Source organism: Anarhichas minor, unplaced genomic scaffold (assembly GCF_050575085.1).
Source record: "Anarhichas minor isolate MPS153535 unplaced genomic scaffold, ASM5057508v1 ptg000136l, whole genome shotgun sequence".
Classification (NCBI taxonomy): domain Eukaryota; kingdom Metazoa; phylum Chordata; class Actinopteri; order Perciformes; family Anarhichadidae; genus Anarhichas; species Anarhichas minor.
Window position 1 is genome coordinate 7,630,871 of NW_027466582.1, and position 18,216 is coordinate 7,649,086.

Below are 18,216 nucleotides of genomic sequence, written 5' to 3' on the forward strand. Positions count from 1 at the left end.
AATAAAACAAAGACCAAGAAGAACACAAAGAATCAGACTGCAATATTCAGCATTTTTTTTTTAATGGTAACATCAATGACAAATGTGATACCTAAAAAAATGTAATGTGCACCTACCAGGGCTCTTGTAGATGTTGAGTACTCCAGTAAAGTAATGAGGTAAGAGCCTCTCCAACAGAAGCAGAACATCCTCCAGCTCCTCCAGGATACCCACAAGGAGGTAGTTCTCCAGCACATTCTGTTTGGCCCTCTCCAGAGCCCATACTCCAGGCTCCCTGGTGGAGAAAGAAGAAGTAAGAGACTGAAAAACGACAATAGCAACAGAGCAGATGAACATAATACGTTTACTAAAGTCTAGAACATGAAAATGCTTTGTCATGAAACTTGAGAGTCTGTAGATACCTGCATTGAGGATGCTGTCCACAGAAGTAGGGAATGATGTAGAAAACTCTGGGGTTGGAGCACTCTGGGTAATTCTCTAGAATGCACACATTGATATCCTGGAAGCAGACAAACACATGACAGTTAAGTTTACAGTACGCATTCCTTTATAGTTTTATACAGTAGATGAAGCTCAATCAGAATTGTAATGATTTGTTGCTGCCACTGGAGGGAGCCCTTCACCAGCACCGCTGTGAACTCCCTGATAGTCATCTTCTGAGAAGTGCTATGCAAAACCACATCCTGAGCACAGAGATAAGCTCTGCCCCTTCACCTCAGCTGCTCTCACAGGCAGAGGCATCAAATAAGAAAACGCATAGGTGCTCACCTGAAAAATGCATGTATGCAACATAAAGATCTTTACCGTGACCTAGCTCCAGAAACCAGATAGAAACGATGGCTTGTCATTATGAACTTTCATGTCTTATAAGAAATAAAGTGATTAGATCAGCGCTGTGAACTTTAAAACGCCCCTTGTCTAAATGTGGGAGCTATTAAATGATGAAAGGCAAAAAAACAAAAACAGAGGACAGATTAAAAACACACATGCAGGAGCGACGCTGGCCAGCCACTCGGTGCTGTGGAACTAGCAGTCAAATCCGTGTCAGGTGACGTAAGCCTTATGGATGGCAACAAGTCCCGAGCAACAAAACACTCCGCGAAGCATGACTCACGCACACGCAGATACGCCACATGTGCTCAAAAACAGACATACGGTAGCACCAGGCTACATGCATGAGGCAAAAGGTGTTGACTGGCCTGTTGTTTAACAAATGGAAACTGTAATTATAATGTCAAATATTGTCTTTATACAATATATATATATATATTTATACTCTGATAAGTCGGTATTTGTTAAAGCAAACACTGACTGACGCCAACCTGCTCAATCAATGAGATTAAGTTGGGTCAGACAGGACCATGGGCCCAGACCTTCCCAGAGGACGCAGTCTGCTATTGAGGATGAGATATCAGGGGCCTGCGCATGAACACTAGGAAGCAGGTGACTGAGCTGTTAAAAAAAAAAACTCACTGACAGGGGCGTAAACATGGATTCAGAGCAAGAAAACATGTGTATGTGAGCATGTATGAGCTTGGATTGTGTGCCGTTAGCTCGGTTGTATCTTTTGGCTTATATGTTTATGAGACCATGAAGATCATTTTCATGCTATTTTTGCTCTATGAGACAGTTCACAATGAAAAGGGATCGACTCATCAAACTATAACACAACTCTAATAACTATACATCTTGATTTCCTCCAAGCTGCTAAAGATGTAGCCATAACAGGAACAGCGCGAATGCCAATATACATAAATCGGGAGTGACATAAATTATGCACTTGGTCAGTAGTTTTTTTCCATGCAGCTAAATACTGTGACACAATTGTATCTGATTCACCAAGCGGCTGCAGGTTTTGTTTGGATTTTATGACTGAGCTGCACCATGCACCGGGAACAGGACTTATTGGTGATCAGTGAAGCAGTGAAAGCTCTTCAAAGAAACCAAAGCAAAACCCCAGAGGAACCTTTAGAAAACAGATAAGCATTACACTATCGTTAGAGTACGGGTCGTGTCCGAACTTGTGATAAGATTGCCCTGCTTTTCTTCGATTCATAATTTCAAGAATAATTCGTTTTTCATCTTGTATTTCATTATTCTAACAATGACAGTGTGAGTACATCCAGTGCTCATTAAATTATGAGTGTACCTCATTGGCATGCAGTCTATTGCTTCCTGTCAGTAATTAATGTCACAATTTCTCAATAAAAACAAAAAAGAAAAGTTAAAGTGGAAACATGAACTAATTTGAACTCAAATGCAACACTGTTTCATTTCGCACACACTTGCCACGCTAATAAAAAGACAATGAGAAATGACTCCAGACAGACTTTTTTTTCTACAATCAGCCTAAATGCAGCACTGCACAAAATCTCCCCAAAAAAAGCATCATGAGCCAAACTGTGAACAAAAAAAGTGATAAAAAGCAAGGGAGAGCCAGAGACAACGAAACAGAGAAAGGCGAACAGGAAGTGACACGCGTGACGCCATTACTCGACACACACACTGCTCAAAGCCAGGAAGTTGTTCTTCCTCCGTTTTACTCCGACACTTGATACAGGACCCTTATGCCTCAGCATTTAGGGGACCTCTGGGAATCCAGCCACAACTCATTCACATACAACTACGCACAATCAAATGCGCACACACACACGCAGCAGTCAGACAATACGCACTCTCTTTAGAGGACCCATTAGTAATTCGAAGAGTACTCCTGTGCGCACACTCAGGCACATTGTTCCTATTCTCACCGTGGATTAAGGCAACTGAGCAGTCAAAGAAAACTGTAGCAAAATAGGCCCTAATCTCTAGAACGGCCTCCTGTTTCACTTGAATGGAATGTATGCATGAATTAAATCAGGAGTAATTGATGATGCAAACCTTTCCCACGGGAGAGTTTGCCTTAGCATTCATTTAGGGAGCACGGGAGTGGTACACTGAGGTCCAATCACAATTAAAACCTGCAATAACTGATTTAATTAGTTTGAACTCTTTGGCAGACAACACAGAAACTAAAACTGCCATTAGAAAACAAAACAAACATGGCATGTAGACAATGACATGCCAACAACGACAGTGACAATGACAACAACTAGTGAAATTCATGTGTCGGTTGCACCTTCGGCAATCTCACCTGTGACAGTTGCACCACCCTGCCGTTTTTAATGTCAAGGCATGCCAGAGCATGACTGATGCCAGTAAAGCCTCTCTCTCTTATTTGTCTGAGAGCATGCATGTGCCATTGTAAATGTTGGGTTACCTGAAGGCAGATCATTCACTCATTGGGAAATAATCTGCTCTGTGGGAATCTCACTGGATCAGACCAGTATTTCTGAGGTGTGAGAAATCAACTGACATCTTGCATGCATTTGCATGTATGAACAGAGGTACACACACACACACACACACACACACACACACACATTGTACTTTATGGTGGGGCAAAACCTGATAACTCTCAACTGCTCCCTCTGTAATTTGTTATTTTTGTATACAACAAAATACACAGTTAACTCTGTACGGTTACTAAAATAACCTGACCAGATCAATCAGAGCCGGCTTTTTAAGACCTACTTCATTCCAAATAAAAGCTCTTAAGTCCGAAGTGACAGTCCATGCATGTACACACTGCGTCCAAGTGTCCAGAGCATGCCTTTGTATAGTGTAGTGTGTGTGTGTGTGTGTGTGTAAAAAGGGGTGTGGAGGACTGACGGAAAATCTAAGCCGACCACAGGAATGTCTCAGTGACTCGTGCATCAGGTTCCCTCGGCCCTGACAGTGTTCTTTCATTGACACCTCTCATATACACCCAGCGCAGGGCAGGCAGAGCAGGCAGGGCTAATGCACACCTGGTAGGAGATACAGTATATCTAAGACTAGTCCGAACTCTAAGTGTTGACATAGCGGGGCACTCAAGCTGATATACACCAAATATTTGAAATACATACGAGGACATTCACCTCCTGGCCTCAAATCTGGACATCTCTACAAAACGTAATGCTTTTATATCAACTCTGCGCACCAACAAATGTCATGACTTTGGAAAATTGTAGTCATAATAAATCCTGTTATGGACTCTTGGTCCTCATAAGTGCAGGAGTGTAAATACGCACGCACACGCACGCACACACACACACACACACACACACACACACACACACACACGCACACACACACACACACACACACACACACACACACACACACACACACACACACACACACACGCACACACACACACACACACACACACACACACACAGGTAAGCCAGTCTACAGCAACACAGCTTCCCCCACCCCTTTAACTGTAGCAAGGGGCCCCTGTGGTCTGCATACTTTAATAACTCAACTCACATGGTCCAAAACTCCAGGAAAGCAATGCAATACTTAATTACACCCAGTCAGACTCAAGCCAGAATGACATTCACTCCTCCTGTTTGCCTCTCTATATGGCCTTTTGAGCTCAGGGTCTCTGACAGTATGGAGGACTGTGGGGCGAAGGACCAGGAGAAAGTATTGATGCAATCATTGTTTTGACCTGTCAAAAATATTTTTTGGTTTACCTGCTCCCCGAGTCCCAAATGTGGTTGTTTGTCTTATTTTGCTAACTGCTAACTACACTGCTAACTGTACTGTATGTCATGAACTCAAGCTGTGTTTCAGTAGCTCCTCCGCAGCATTAAACTCAAACAGAGATCAGAAAATGGAAACCTGAAAATGAAAGTAAGGCTCTCAAATATGAGATAGATTGCTTTTAGTATGGAGCTACAGGGGTAAACAACTCTGCAAAGCAGACGCATGATACCAATTTTCTGATGTGGTCATACTGAAACAGGTCTCTAATTGTAATCATAATCAGACTTAAATGTTGGGTTTAGCATCAAGCTGCCGCGGCTTTACAATTTGCCTTCCTGCCTCCAGCAACACCATGTGTAGAACATCTTCAAATAGAGCAGAAGGGTGGTTTGGATATATTTCTGTATTGAAGAAATGTTCTGTTACTTATATTTAAACATTTAGGGAAGTTAATGTTTGTCTCTAGATAACAACAGAGAACTCAAATTCAACAAAACAGACATTTGGCTGACACAGGATATTCGATTTATCTGTTATTTAAGGAGTGAATGAAAGCAGAAATCACTGGTGAAAAAATAATTGTGTCAGTAGAAATATATTCCTATTACGATCTTTTGTGGAAGATTACACAGTATGTTTGCATACCAGAGTACAACAGTCAGTATCATTACTGTCAAACACTCTTTGGCTCCAGAAAAATAAGTGAGTCTAAAACATTTCACTTCATGTCTCAACTGAGCTTCAGGTTATGAATCCAGCTGGCATGGAATCAAAACAGATATAGGTTTAAAGCACTGCTATTTGCAAACTACCGACTCAGTCATAAAGTAAGTGTGCAGCTCTTTCAAATACTGCAAACTCATACGTATTTCAGACCATAAACATCCGAGACATTGATTTAGCTAATAGGCCTGCTGTGGGCACTGGGACCAAGATGAAAGGCAGATAGAGGGAAAGAAGGCTAAAATATTCAGTATTAGTTTGACTCTTATGACATTATTATTAGAAAGGTTTTCTTCACTAGGTACTGCTTTTCTTGAGACTAGGGCAACATGGTTAATGTGGAACCCTCTCTAAGGCATAATTAAATATAAGCGCTGTATACTGTTGTGGCTCCTAGTTAGAAAATATCATCCTAAGATTTTTGGAAAAAGTTTTTAGAGGGGGTTCTCTTCATCACAAATCTGACACAATGTTATGCACTTCTCACAAATAGAAAGAAAAAAAGGTGACTGATCTAGCTGAGAATGTATTTCTCCGAATACAAGCCCTTTCCAATCTGCGAGGCAGGTGTAAAGTTTTGGTCATAAAACTACAGCTGATTAATCAAAAGGCCCCTATGTGCCCACATGCCTGTGCTCTGTGTGATACTCTAGCAAAGAGGCAGAAGCAGTTCTTCTAAATGAAAAGTGGTGCACCTCACATTTACATTTTTAAGCAGTTCACAGGGTTCATATCAACAGAAACGTATAGCAAATTTGAATTCCTAGACCATTAAAAAGTATCAATGCATCATTTTCTCATGGTATAATATAATCCACTCTGTAGAAAAAGACAATATCACACACAGATTTACTCTACGACACACACAACACACAAAAAAAAAAAAGGTGTGTGAATCTCAAATGAATTCTTAAGAAAATAGCTTTGTTTTTCAAGCCAGAAACCATAAATAACTGCTGCTTAAAAACAAAGGTCTCTCACCAAGTATCTCTCATCGTCTTTCATCCCTGGAGTGCGAATGAGGTGGTTCTGCTCACCCCTCCAGTCACCAAAGCGACGGAAGAAGTAGTTGGAGAGGAACCTGTTGATGGGGTCCCGGATTATGTTGACGTAGACCGGCTGCTCTATCCTGAACCTTACAAAGACAAAAAAAAATGTAAATAAAAAGTTAATGCCTGTACAGAATTGGAACATACATTAGGAGTTACATGGTTTCAAATGCTGTTGTTAAGCATCATTGTACATTGGTGCACTACTGTACCTGGTAAAGTTCAGGAAGTGAACATGCCGTGTGTAGAGGAATGGCTGAGGGATATTACTGATGTTCTTCATGAGATCCACCTGAAATATACAAATAAAAACCAAAACACACACAGTTTATTTGACGTGTCTTGCAGAAATAAGTGTATAAGATACAAAATGAAAGAGCAATATGGAGCTAGATCAGTGACAATAAGTCGTGGCATTGAAAACAAAATGTGGCATCAAAAAAGCAAACAGAAGCAATAAGAAAGTTCCACTGAAAAAGCTCAGAAGCCCTCATCATCACACACAGCATGCATACGGTACAGTCTTCCGTGAGCTCACCTGGAACTCCCAAACAGCAAGTAAGTTCAGTTGTGAGTCTGTCACAGTATCTTCCATATATATGGGCAATCGTCTGAGACGCATACCGTCATGGTAGAAATCAAGCAATTACCACATGAATAGGCGATAACCAAAAGCATATGCAAGCTCCTCGCACTGTACACAGACTAACAACTGGAAGTGAGTGCACCTTACATTGAACCTTCCTAACAAACTAAATGTAGACAAAAAACAAACAGCATCCTCAGGTGTTGTCCGAACCAAGAGTTGCCATGCCAAATGGTTGCATCTTTGAACTGAGCATGAATAAAATGCACTTTGGCTGTGTGTTGATCTGGCTGTGGGTCCACCTTGATTCAATTTGCAGAATCTTCCATTACAGACCTCACAGTTTGAACCTCTGCCTTGTTTCATTCATCTAACAAGATTCAACACTGTAGATCTCTCTCTCTCTGTCATGCACAGGAAAGCCAACATTTTTAAAGCAATTATTCCAAGCTTCTTCTTCCTCTGCTGCTATGATTAAGAACATCCCAAAGGCTTTCCAGGTTTGCATGGAGAGGCAGGCTCACAGTAGCCAAAACAAACTTAAAGACACCACAGTAGTTCCATATTCAGTGCAGATGCCTCACATTACCTTTGACGGAAGGCCATGCAACTGAGACCTAATTCTTAGTCATTCCTCTCATGATGGAATCATTTTTTTGTGTGAGATTAAGTTCTCCCAGTCCCATATGTAAGAAATGAGTGGCTATGTAAGTCTCTGAAAGTGGAGCACATGTCTAATTAAAAACAAAATAATAATAATAATAAGCAAAATCTGTGAAATTGACGGAGATATTTCATTTTGTTTGGAGTCGCAGGAAAATGTCTGACTATTTAAAAGCAGACTCATTCAATTGAATTCACAAGTGTTTCTAATGGACTTCTGCCAGACTATACAGATTGACACATAACAATGACAGGCCAAGTGCTAGAGGTTTGAGAGAGCAGACTTTTGGTTCCCCCCAATTTTGTGAGACCCATTTTTCCTTTTTTTAATGTTATTTCTAGTTTTTCTCTCCTTTATCTCCACTATTTGGAATGACTTTTTCCACCCTACTGTGGTCCTTATGTCCCAGCCAATTCCACTACTGGTATGGGGAATGTGTAGACAGCCAACGTGCCACTTCCACCTCCGTGACACATGCTGTCGCCAGACGCTGCATTTCTCTTGCCAGTAAAAAAATGCAATGGTCAACAATTTCTTTCATCCTATTCACAACATCCTATACTTCATACTGCAGGCCCCCTGACCAACAAGGCAAGGACATAAAGATCCCTCACTGTTTCCCCACCAGAAAGCACTAGGGATTGAGCTAATCGGAATAGACAACCAAGCTGGAACTACTGCTAATGTGAATTAAAACCTCTCCACAGTGGTGAGTGTATGCCTTGTCCCTGCAGCACCTGTGTAGCCTGATCCATCAGTTCTAAGAGGATGAGTAAAAATAGTCCTCTACATGAGTAGTTGAAAGGTGGAAGTTTAAAAGGAATAACACAAAGAAACAGTGAACAACAGCTGAACACTGCAGATGGGGAATTAAATGAGTCCTTATTCTACCCAGACAGTAACACACTGGTCAAAGTCAGAACCAAACAACAAGGCAAAGAAGGCATACACGTGGAGAAACAAAAGAGGAGGAGGCTTTAACATCTCATCTTTAGGTAGCTCTCAAATACTCCTTATTGATCCAGATGCTGTTTTTGCAGTCTGGCTTGATACAGAAAACATGGGAAACTGGATGAATATGAAAATAGCAAGGGACCAGATATTAAAACAATAATACTTTTAATTGTTTGTGACAGCTTGATGCAGTCTATGTTAAATCCACACTCCATAGGAGAGCAGGGTTGGGAGTTCCCCATTTCTACACTTTAGGGCCAGAGAGAGAGCAGACTATAGTTGTGTCTGCTGGAAGATCAACAGCACAATCATACATACAGTTGTATTCTCGGTAAGGAAACGCAGTCCTTACAAAACCCTCACTCATCTGTCAGATCAAGCTGTGGCAGTAGAAAAGGAAAACATCCAGGGAGACTTTGTACCACTTGTGCTTTGTGGGGGATTTCTAGGTCCAATTCTGCAATTTCTAGGTGATTCCGGGCTTCAAGGGGAGATTAAAGAGAGCGGCAGAACACTATCAATAAGGCATTCCTTTGGAAACAGAATCTACAGACACCAAGCAAGAACACATCTGGTTGTTTCACAGGAGACTGGTAGAGTAGGTGCAAACTTAATGAGAAAAAAAAGAAGAATTGATTGATCTCAGACTACTGGCTTCTTTGTTGTTGCTTTTTCTTTTGTAAATAAGAATGTGTTTTAATTCTGATACACAAAAAAATCAGCTATATCATGAAAAAGGAAAATATTGCTACATCAGAATGTAATATATAAATGTTAATGGAAGAGAAATAATAAATCAATTCATTTTTTGGGCTTCTAGACATGGGAAATGGGCAGGAAGTGACAGGAGAAAAGGTCTTGAATGAATAATTCGGGCCTGGTATGGATGCAGGACCTGTGTACACGGCAGGCAGTCCAAGCAGGTGAAAAAGTCTACCCCGAAGAAGTGCAGGGAGTGTGACGTGGTCTCTGTGTCATTGCAGACAAGCACTGCTTTCAGGAAAGGCACAACTAACTTTTTAGACCAAAAAAAAAAAAAAAAAAAAAAAAAAAAAAAAATGAATATATTTTAATCTGTGTTGACTACAATGTATATTTTGAAGTACTTTAATTAACTAGAGGAACACATTTCAAAAGCCAAAAGTTGAACTTGTTCATCATAAAGGAGAGCGAGCGCACCAAAAGCAGGTGAAAGTGGCTTCGACCTGAGAGAGTTGACGGAATCATTTTTTATGTAAAGATCTTTTGCGCTCAGTGCATCGATCAGCTGAGGGACTGAATGTCCTGCTGTCATAAACGATGTAAAGGCACCTGTTGCGTCACACCAAGACTATTTGGACAGCAACAGTAATATGTATACTTGTTTATGTACACAGAGAAGTTAATCTGAGGCCCCAGTCAAATGTGGGTTCAATACCCTCCTTCTCCTGTAGAAACTCAGTACATTTCCACTCGCTCTGCTTCCACTTTCTGTGGACCTGCTATAAAATGTAAAAACTTTCATTTAGCTTTAGAAATGAATTCACCGCTCTGGGTCCCTCCTGCATGCTCTGTCTCTACTAATCCATTTCAATTCTACATAAAAAAGTGTATTATCCACACACTGCCCCCTCGGCCATTAGTCCAGACCAATTAGCCCAGAGCTAACCCCTGACGCCCCCTCCCCCACGCCCAGGTTGATGTGCAGACCCTGAACACATTTGGCACATTTGGTGAGTTTGTGAGTATGTGTGTGAGTATGTGTGTGTGTGTGTGTGTTTTCTGACCCACCCCTGTGGTCTGTCTGGCCAGACCCCCTTTCATTTACCAGGGAGAGCTGCAGGGAGACAGAGGGAAAGTGGAGGACAGTCTGAGATTCCAGGCATACCTGCAGCCCCCCCCGCCCCCCTCCTTCCTGAGCACCCGTGGAACCCTCACTGGGCTCATCAGGGGAAACGGAGGAAGAGCCAAAAACTGCAGAAAGCTATGCTGATCTGCATCTAACTAAATTGAATTTGCCGCTGTGTAAGCCTAAATAATCAACACCTGTGTTAGAGACAAATATGGAGGCCAGACATTATAGAAAATGATTCCAGGAGGATCAGTCCAGACATTACCGCAACGTCTCATACAAAGCTTTTGTATCTGCTGGAAAAGTTGTTAAGATAAGATAAGATAAGATAATCCTTTATTGGGGAAGTTTACAGGATTACAGCAGCATAGTGGACAGTGCAAACAAGATACATCGTAAAAAAACAAGATCAAAACAAGCATTATAAATAAGTAAATAAGTATTTAAACAGTAAAGAATACTAACTACATAATACAGTACACAGGAGGTGAGAGGTATTCTCCAAAATAAAAAACCTCATTTAAAAAAAAAAAAGAGGCTCATTTGCTTACTTTACAAAAAAATTGAAATTGGTTTATCCAATTCTATAGCTTCAAACTGTTGCTTCGAGTGTAGCGGGTGAGATGCTACGAGGGAATAACTGTTTACAATCTTTGTTTGAACTGGGGCTAGTCACTTTTCTGTGTTTGCGTATCTGTGGCTGTGATGCAGATGCACAAGCTGTAGAGCAACTGTCTGCTGGTTAATGTTTTTGGTAAGAGGGCGGAAACAGGATCCCACATGAACGCAGACCCACTTCCAGCAAAGATGCTGTCTTTCTGTTTCTGGAGATTTTTAAGGTGGAATTTTATTTTACCCTCAGGAAATGTCTTAAACCTCTCTCTCCCCCTCAGCCTGTTGCCCCTGTTCTGAAAGGGACAGATGGGTTACTATCCGCCATAAATCTGCAGAAGCTCTGCAAAGTTCCAGACGAATAAGGCCCCTTCACTTTTTGGCAACCCACACACAAGGCATCAACAGCCGGGCAAACCCATTAGCGGACTACTGGGAGAGCCAGAAGGAAAAAGGTCCAAAAGCAGCAGTCTCCAGCCAGAACCACAACTGATGAGACCGGCTTGTCTAAACTTAGGCGACACGCGTCTGGATCTGCACAGGTCAACACACGCAGAAGTACACACGCAAATAAACACACAGAGACGGAGCTACGCTTTACAGAATCACACACAAACACCAGCACAGGCGTACACTCTTAAACAGACCCCCCCCCCCCCTTGCACAGACACTGGAATGCACAAACTCTTTCTGAGGAGCATCGCTTGGGATCATTCACAGAGACGTGTTACGTCCAAAGAATGAATGAGTCTAATGCTGTTCTGCCACTGTGTGTGCAGCCAGCGTTTCAGGGTTTTGATGAATGGATAGATAAGTAGCTGTTTCAATATTGACTTAACGTTAACATCAAATCGGTCATTAATGGTTAGACATATTTAGCATCTGCTGACCATGCAAAAGTGGTTAGCAGTAGCTTATCCCTAAAGGATTCTGTCAATAACGTCATATGAGGATATGAGTCATCTCTGCAATACTCCCACACAAACACACAGTGAAGTCACCTTCTCGCCCAGATGACCAAAGGAGGCATTGCATCAGTGGGAAATGTCATGAGCAGAAGTGCATATGAGGAAGCATTGGTTCCTAACGAAATCAAATAGTTCTGCCTTCGCTGCTACTGAAAAACTTTGACATCAATCGGGAAATTCTTTTCTCTCCACCCCATCAGGGAACGTTAACAGTCAGGGTCTCTGGAGCATGCTGGCACAACGTCAGCAGTGGACAGTAACTAAGTACGTTTACCCAAGTACTGTATTTCAGTACAATCTTAGGGTACAAGTCTTATTCCTGAGTGTCTCCGACTTATGCTTGTATTTGACAACATTTCTGGAGAAAATATCAACCATTTTTATTAGTATATTTAGTTTTTTCTCAATAGTAATAATCCAATAACGTTGAGGTTAGAGTTATGAATGCATTTACACAGGTAAAAACACAACAACGTAACACGCTTATAGAAAAACAGGATTGTGTTGGTGAGATTATTATACCATATAAAAATATTTTAGCCTAAAAGGGGCTATTGTTATTTTTGGGTGCTTTTACTTTGAATATTTGGGTGCATTTTGCTGATAGTACTTCTGTACTTCTACTTGTATCAAGATTTGCTTAGAATTTCACTTGTGGTGGAGTGTTATCTGGACTTTTATTTAAGGTCTGAATACTCATGTACCATTGGATTGCTGTTTAATTAAATTTCAGTACAGCTGTTACTCACAGTAAACTAAATTGAACTCATGTGGTCAAGGCCAGGTCTCTGTGAGCTATCCTGCCAAAATCAGGGCTTTTTTTTTGGAACTAAAGTTTGGAGTCCTGTTTACATCAGTAACTGTTTATTGATGGCAGGCCCGGTAAATCAGATTGTTGTTGGAAAAATCTTTTATTTACATTATATATTTGTATATTTATTAATGAAAACAGGGATTAGTGGATAACGTCTTTAGAAAAAGGTTAGGTCTGCACAAAAAATATTAACGCCATTTAGATATGCTTCATAAAATAGCGGCTTCAGAAGTGAGATCTGAAAACCGCAGGGTTTCACAGGGGCCCACAGATGTAAGCAGCAATGATAAAAATGACTGAGCATATGACGATGTAAAAAATGTCAAGCCCCATTTTCTTATGTTATTAACTGGAAGTGTAACAATTCATCATGTCAATCACCCAATGGATAAATGACAAAATATCATGAAACCTCTGACCCCGTTTCTTCACCTTGATCGAATCTTCTGCTTTATCTTACCTGTTCATGTTTTGTGAGGCGTGTTTTATTGTGGATATCGGAGGAGACCAGGTTGAACTGATGTTTTTCAGCCAGTAATCTCAGCAAGATGACCACCGTCCGGCTGCCGCACTTCCCCACACGGTTATAAACCACCTGGCTGGGGAACAGGAGCACCTGCAAAACACACACAGAAAAAACATAAAGAGAAAGAAAGAAAAAAGAAACGGTGATACAAAGATTGAGCTGAACTGTTTCTTCTTGAATGTTAAAGAAGATATTGTTTGTTGTATGTTAAGATGCTACAAAATGAATTTTACTAATGTGTTTTCTGATTACATAGAATGTATCTACATGTCGTAGGGCACCAGTGTGTGGAACAAAACTGGCCATAAAAAATGGTAAAGGAAAAGACACCAAGTGTGAAATAAATCTAAAAGGAAATTCATTAAGCTCTGGCTGGAGCCTCTTTTCCTTTGACCTTTGACCTTATGTTTCTCGCATCTCTTCTCCCTGGGGGCTGGACTCAATTGACCCTGCAACGCATTTCCTTTCACTGACGAAACACACACACAGATTGAGAGCAGACATGCGCGGTTTCATCTTCTCTATTCGATGCTTATTTCCTCCGCTGAACTCAATGAGTCAGATATTCTGGTGACTTCACTGCAAAGCAACTCTGTCGTGTTTTATCACACACACATACTCACACACAAACACACAGTACACACACACACACCCATGTACACACCTCATGACTCACCAATTAAACAAGAAGCTCAGCCATGATTCAGAGACTCAAATAAAGTGGAAATGAGGCATGTGACAGTAAATCTTTGCTTCCAAAGGAAGAGGAAGTTGAGGCTGACATGCGTATTGAACATGAGACTCATTTTAGCACAAGGGCAGCAAGAATGCACTAATTTGGCAATTATCCCTAAGGGCCTACAAGGTTTACACAAGTGGCCCCTTAAGAATGAAGGCTATCCGAGCGAATGTACCAGTGAGAACAAGAGGGACCAAAAATTGGGGCCTGTTAAAGGAATTAAGGAGAGAATGAGACAGAGGGAGACAGGTCACTTAAAAGCCATCTGGAAGATTTCCTTTTCGAGTAAATGTGATAGAGATCTACCACAAAAACAACAGAGGCAGATCAGTTCTGTGTTGCCCTTGAAAACCGTACTTCCTCATCACTTCAAATAAAGCTTTCCTGTAAATCAGATGGGGGGGGGGGGGGGGGGGGGGGGGGGGGGGGGGGGGGGGGAATACGGCTGTGATAAATTCTTGTCGGCATTCCCAGTCTGGAATGGTGATTGTGCATTTCCCAGGAGGGCTTTCTGGATATCTGACACACTGTGTTTTTGGAAGCTAGTCTGACTGACTAAATTAACTAGCTCACTGGCTCATGAGCTGGCTAGCTTATGAACAAATTGGCTAGTTTGGTAAAATGATCATGAATCTTCCGTTAATCTCAGGGCTCTTTAGCTCTAGTGCTGCCTACAGTAGTGTCCACACCATACGTATGAGCTCAGCAGGGCCAAACACACACTTGCTGATTTTGTCTTTCCTCCAAAAGCAGCAGTCCCACCCAGGCTTTGTAAAAACAGCGAGAGCCTCTTTTAATGTTTGCCAGAGGCAAGAAAGAAGAAAGAGAAAGCAACAACAGGATGGACAGCAAAGGAGTCAAGGAGAAAGAAAGAGATGAAGAGGGTGATCTTGTTAATTACAGTTTCGGTCTGATGACAGGCCATCACTATGTTGACACCACTAACTGTTTGTTAATCCCAGAATTAGAGTATTTTTTTGGGACTTCATTGGAGACTGAACCTGTTTGACACATTTGGGAAATAAGATGCGTGGGTTTCTCCCAGGATGAGTAAGAAAGTACTGGGGAAAACAATTCACAAATGAAACCTGTGCTTGTACAAGCTTCTACAAGTTTGTTGACAGGCGTGCTTCAGCTTGTGTCACTTGCTGGAACTTTGTCGTCACATATCGTAAAGCAATTTCATATATCAGATATAGTTTTGAAAAACAAACACTAAAAACGAAAAAAAGATCAACAGTTGCAATTTTCACAGAATATCTTGAACAGTTAGGAGGTTCTCTTGGACAGCGGTCCAACATTCCTTAGTGTTTGCCAAGTAACTACAGACTTCTCAGCTCATCACAACAATGAGCCGAATGAAATACATGCAGTGTTTAGCAGGACATCATTCCCCGCTGATATGATGACAAATGACTGTGTCAGACCTCTAACATCCTGGTGTTGTATAACACAAGAACAACATCAGAGATGCCATCAAAAGTCAGAATCTCCCGTCGGCACTGAGAGCAGTGAAAGGGCGACCTTTCGGTTTGTGCTATTGTTGTTCCCGCTCTGTGGAGCTAAGGTTTCTGACGCACGCTGTGAGAATTGTTCGCAGTGTCTGCCAGAAAGGGAATCTGTCAATAGTCGATCCACGGTGTGAAAAAGTATTATATAAGAGAGCTGTGTTCCACCGTGTCTGATCCGGGCGCTCCTACTCCAGAGAGGCAGACTGTTGTCGTGGTATTTACAGCACTGATGCTGGCGAGCCCATATCAAGCAGACATTGAGGAGATGAGTAGTCCTGCACCTTTCCATCTCTTTCACGCTGTCTCTTCCGCTCTCTCTCTCTCTCTCCTCTTACTTTCTCAGTGTCCTTTCATTTCTAACACCCTGCCCACACACTTGCACCAAAACCTCCAAACGCTTCACCCTGTCTCGAGACATTTTCAAAGCGTGACATTGGTTCAACAAACACGCATAACTACTATCGTCTCTGCCTCATGGCCTGACCGCCCATTTCTGCTACCTCCAATCACATAGCAGCAATTTTGAGAACATGTACTGGTTTGTCACATGTCAGAACCACCGCACACACACACACATACACACACACATCGTCCTGCTGCAGTTCCTGGAATAACACACATCAGTACGTCACCGCTAACCCGCGTAAGTTGTTTTTAGTTAGCCCTGCTCTGGGTACATTGCTCTCTACTGTCAACTGTTCATCCCACACTGAGTGGAGAACAGCATGTTAAGGTTTCAGTCAGGGCTCAGCAAAGATTCTCGGCACTTCCTGTAATTAATGATCTATCCATTCATCTCCACTCCCAACTGAAGAGGGAGCGAGGGAGTCTCACTGCTCTAAGTAGTTGTGACAGTGGCGTTTCCATCCAAGTATGTTCATGAGAATTAAGACGAATGGATTTTCAATGGCGGAGAGCAAATGGGGAAACTTTGACTCCTTACGCTCCTTTGCACTTGTTGAATACAGAAACTTCATGTGTGTGACAAATGAAGATCGAAATGCTTTGGTTGAAGAACCAATAATCCGCCGAGCTTGCAGGAACATTGGTTTGTGCATTAGAATATTTCTGAGAGCAAATCTCTTTTGTTTTGCCTCATGGTTTCACTAAATATGGAAAATCACAACATCATCGAAACTTCTCAAACATACTCAAATCTTTTTAATTTTTTTTTTTCATTTAGTGCAATTAAAGAATTGAGAACAAAATATGATGGTGAGTGTGATTAAAGTGATATTAAGAAGCACGTTTTACACACGTGTAAAAATGTAGAGGGTACATTTATGCCATGTTTCCATACACACACAGACTCATAACTCTATTCTGAGAGCTGCGTGGTTTTTCCATACGTTCTCATTTACGTTGTGCTTTTCAACTCAATTTCTAATCTTTCCCTTCATTCACCAGAACCTCTGTGTGCACACGCTGCAATACGACCGACCTCTGCTGACATGGAAGATCAATCTCAGCTGCAGCAGGACGTCAACGAAAACATAATGAGAGTTGTGGTTGATGTAGCGCTTGCCACTGACACGGCATTAGCATCATCTGTCTGGGAGATGAGATGACGACATATATGGAATCAACCAAAGTTAGCAGCTAAAGTATAATCACAGTCAGCCTTGTCTGTGTCTATGGTAGCTGGATGAAGTTTGTAAAACTTCAATTTCAAAGTCATACAACCAGAATAGTTTATTGATTTCAAACTTCAGGAACTTGGTCGGACTTCCACAAAAATAATAGCGCAATACATCTTTTATAATGTATCATTTATTAACTATACCAACTTCAACTCACATTTAGTTAACTGGTTGATAATGTGGCATTTGCATCTTTGCTAAACCTCCTTTACTGCCTAGGCTCTTTTTAGGAGAACATTCCCTGTATTTAAAATGAAAGATTAAATTATACAGCAGATGTCAAGAGTTTTTTCAGCCCTGATTTGTGTCTGCAGCTCTTCAGGCCGTGTAGAGCCCCAACAAGCTCCACCAGGGTGCTCGAGTCTCTTATTTGAAATCTCCTCACTCCTCGATTGAACCGGAAGTTGCTCTGGTCCACCATCTCGAAGGCCGTCTCAAAGCTCTTTTTCCTGCTCTGGGGAGAAAGGATCTAGGAGTCATCTCTAAGGAGCCACGAACAAGGACATACGAGAGCAGCCTTCACAAAAAACGGCCGCTGCAGGCGATCATACTGATCTGATGCATCTCAAAATCAAGTTCATGCTGAAGTTTACAGTAATATCGGAGTGAAGACAGATCACAGATTAAACTTAAGTGTAGGCCTATCACTCCCAAGTTTTCTATTCTATTTGTTTTCTGATCCACCATCTAGTTTATTTATTGTCATTTCCATTCAGTCACGTGAGGCTGATAATTCCTGAGGTCGGGTTTGATATGAGTGTTTCCCCTGAAACATTTAGCCTATCATTTCCACCGTTCCAAAGAGACCATAATCAGATTCTGGGCTGTTAAATGATGAATTCACAATCAGAATATGAATAAATACAGATGCAAACAATGAATAACAAGTATAAACACATTCTGCTGTAGAAATGCCTCTAAGCAGGACACAGCACACAGTATAAACAAAGAATGCCTGTTGTTATTCATGTGCAGGTGTTTGTTGAACAGGTAACAGGCTACAGACAGAAAACACTGCTGCTCT

General features: G+C 41.5%; 1 protein-coding gene across 1 annotated transcript in view; it reads right to left on the reverse strand.

The window, feature by feature from the left end:
• usta (uronyl 2-sulfotransferase a) overlaps positions 1 to 18,216 on the reverse strand; it is a 49,691-nt gene that overhangs the window by 1,919 nt on the left and 29,556 nt on the right. The window contains exons 3-7 of the mRNA XM_076084729.1: positions 13,237 to 13,392; positions 6,560 to 6,639; positions 6,280 to 6,433; positions 402 to 499; positions 117 to 274 (exon numbers count right to left, since the gene is read on the reverse strand). Coding sequence (XP_075940844.1) covers positions 117 to 274; positions 402 to 499; positions 6,280 to 6,433; positions 6,560 to 6,639; positions 13,237 to 13,392 — 646 coding nt within the window. The remainder of the gene's footprint in view (positions 1 to 116; positions 275 to 401; positions 500 to 6,279; positions 6,434 to 6,559; positions 6,640 to 13,236; positions 13,393 to 18,216) is intronic.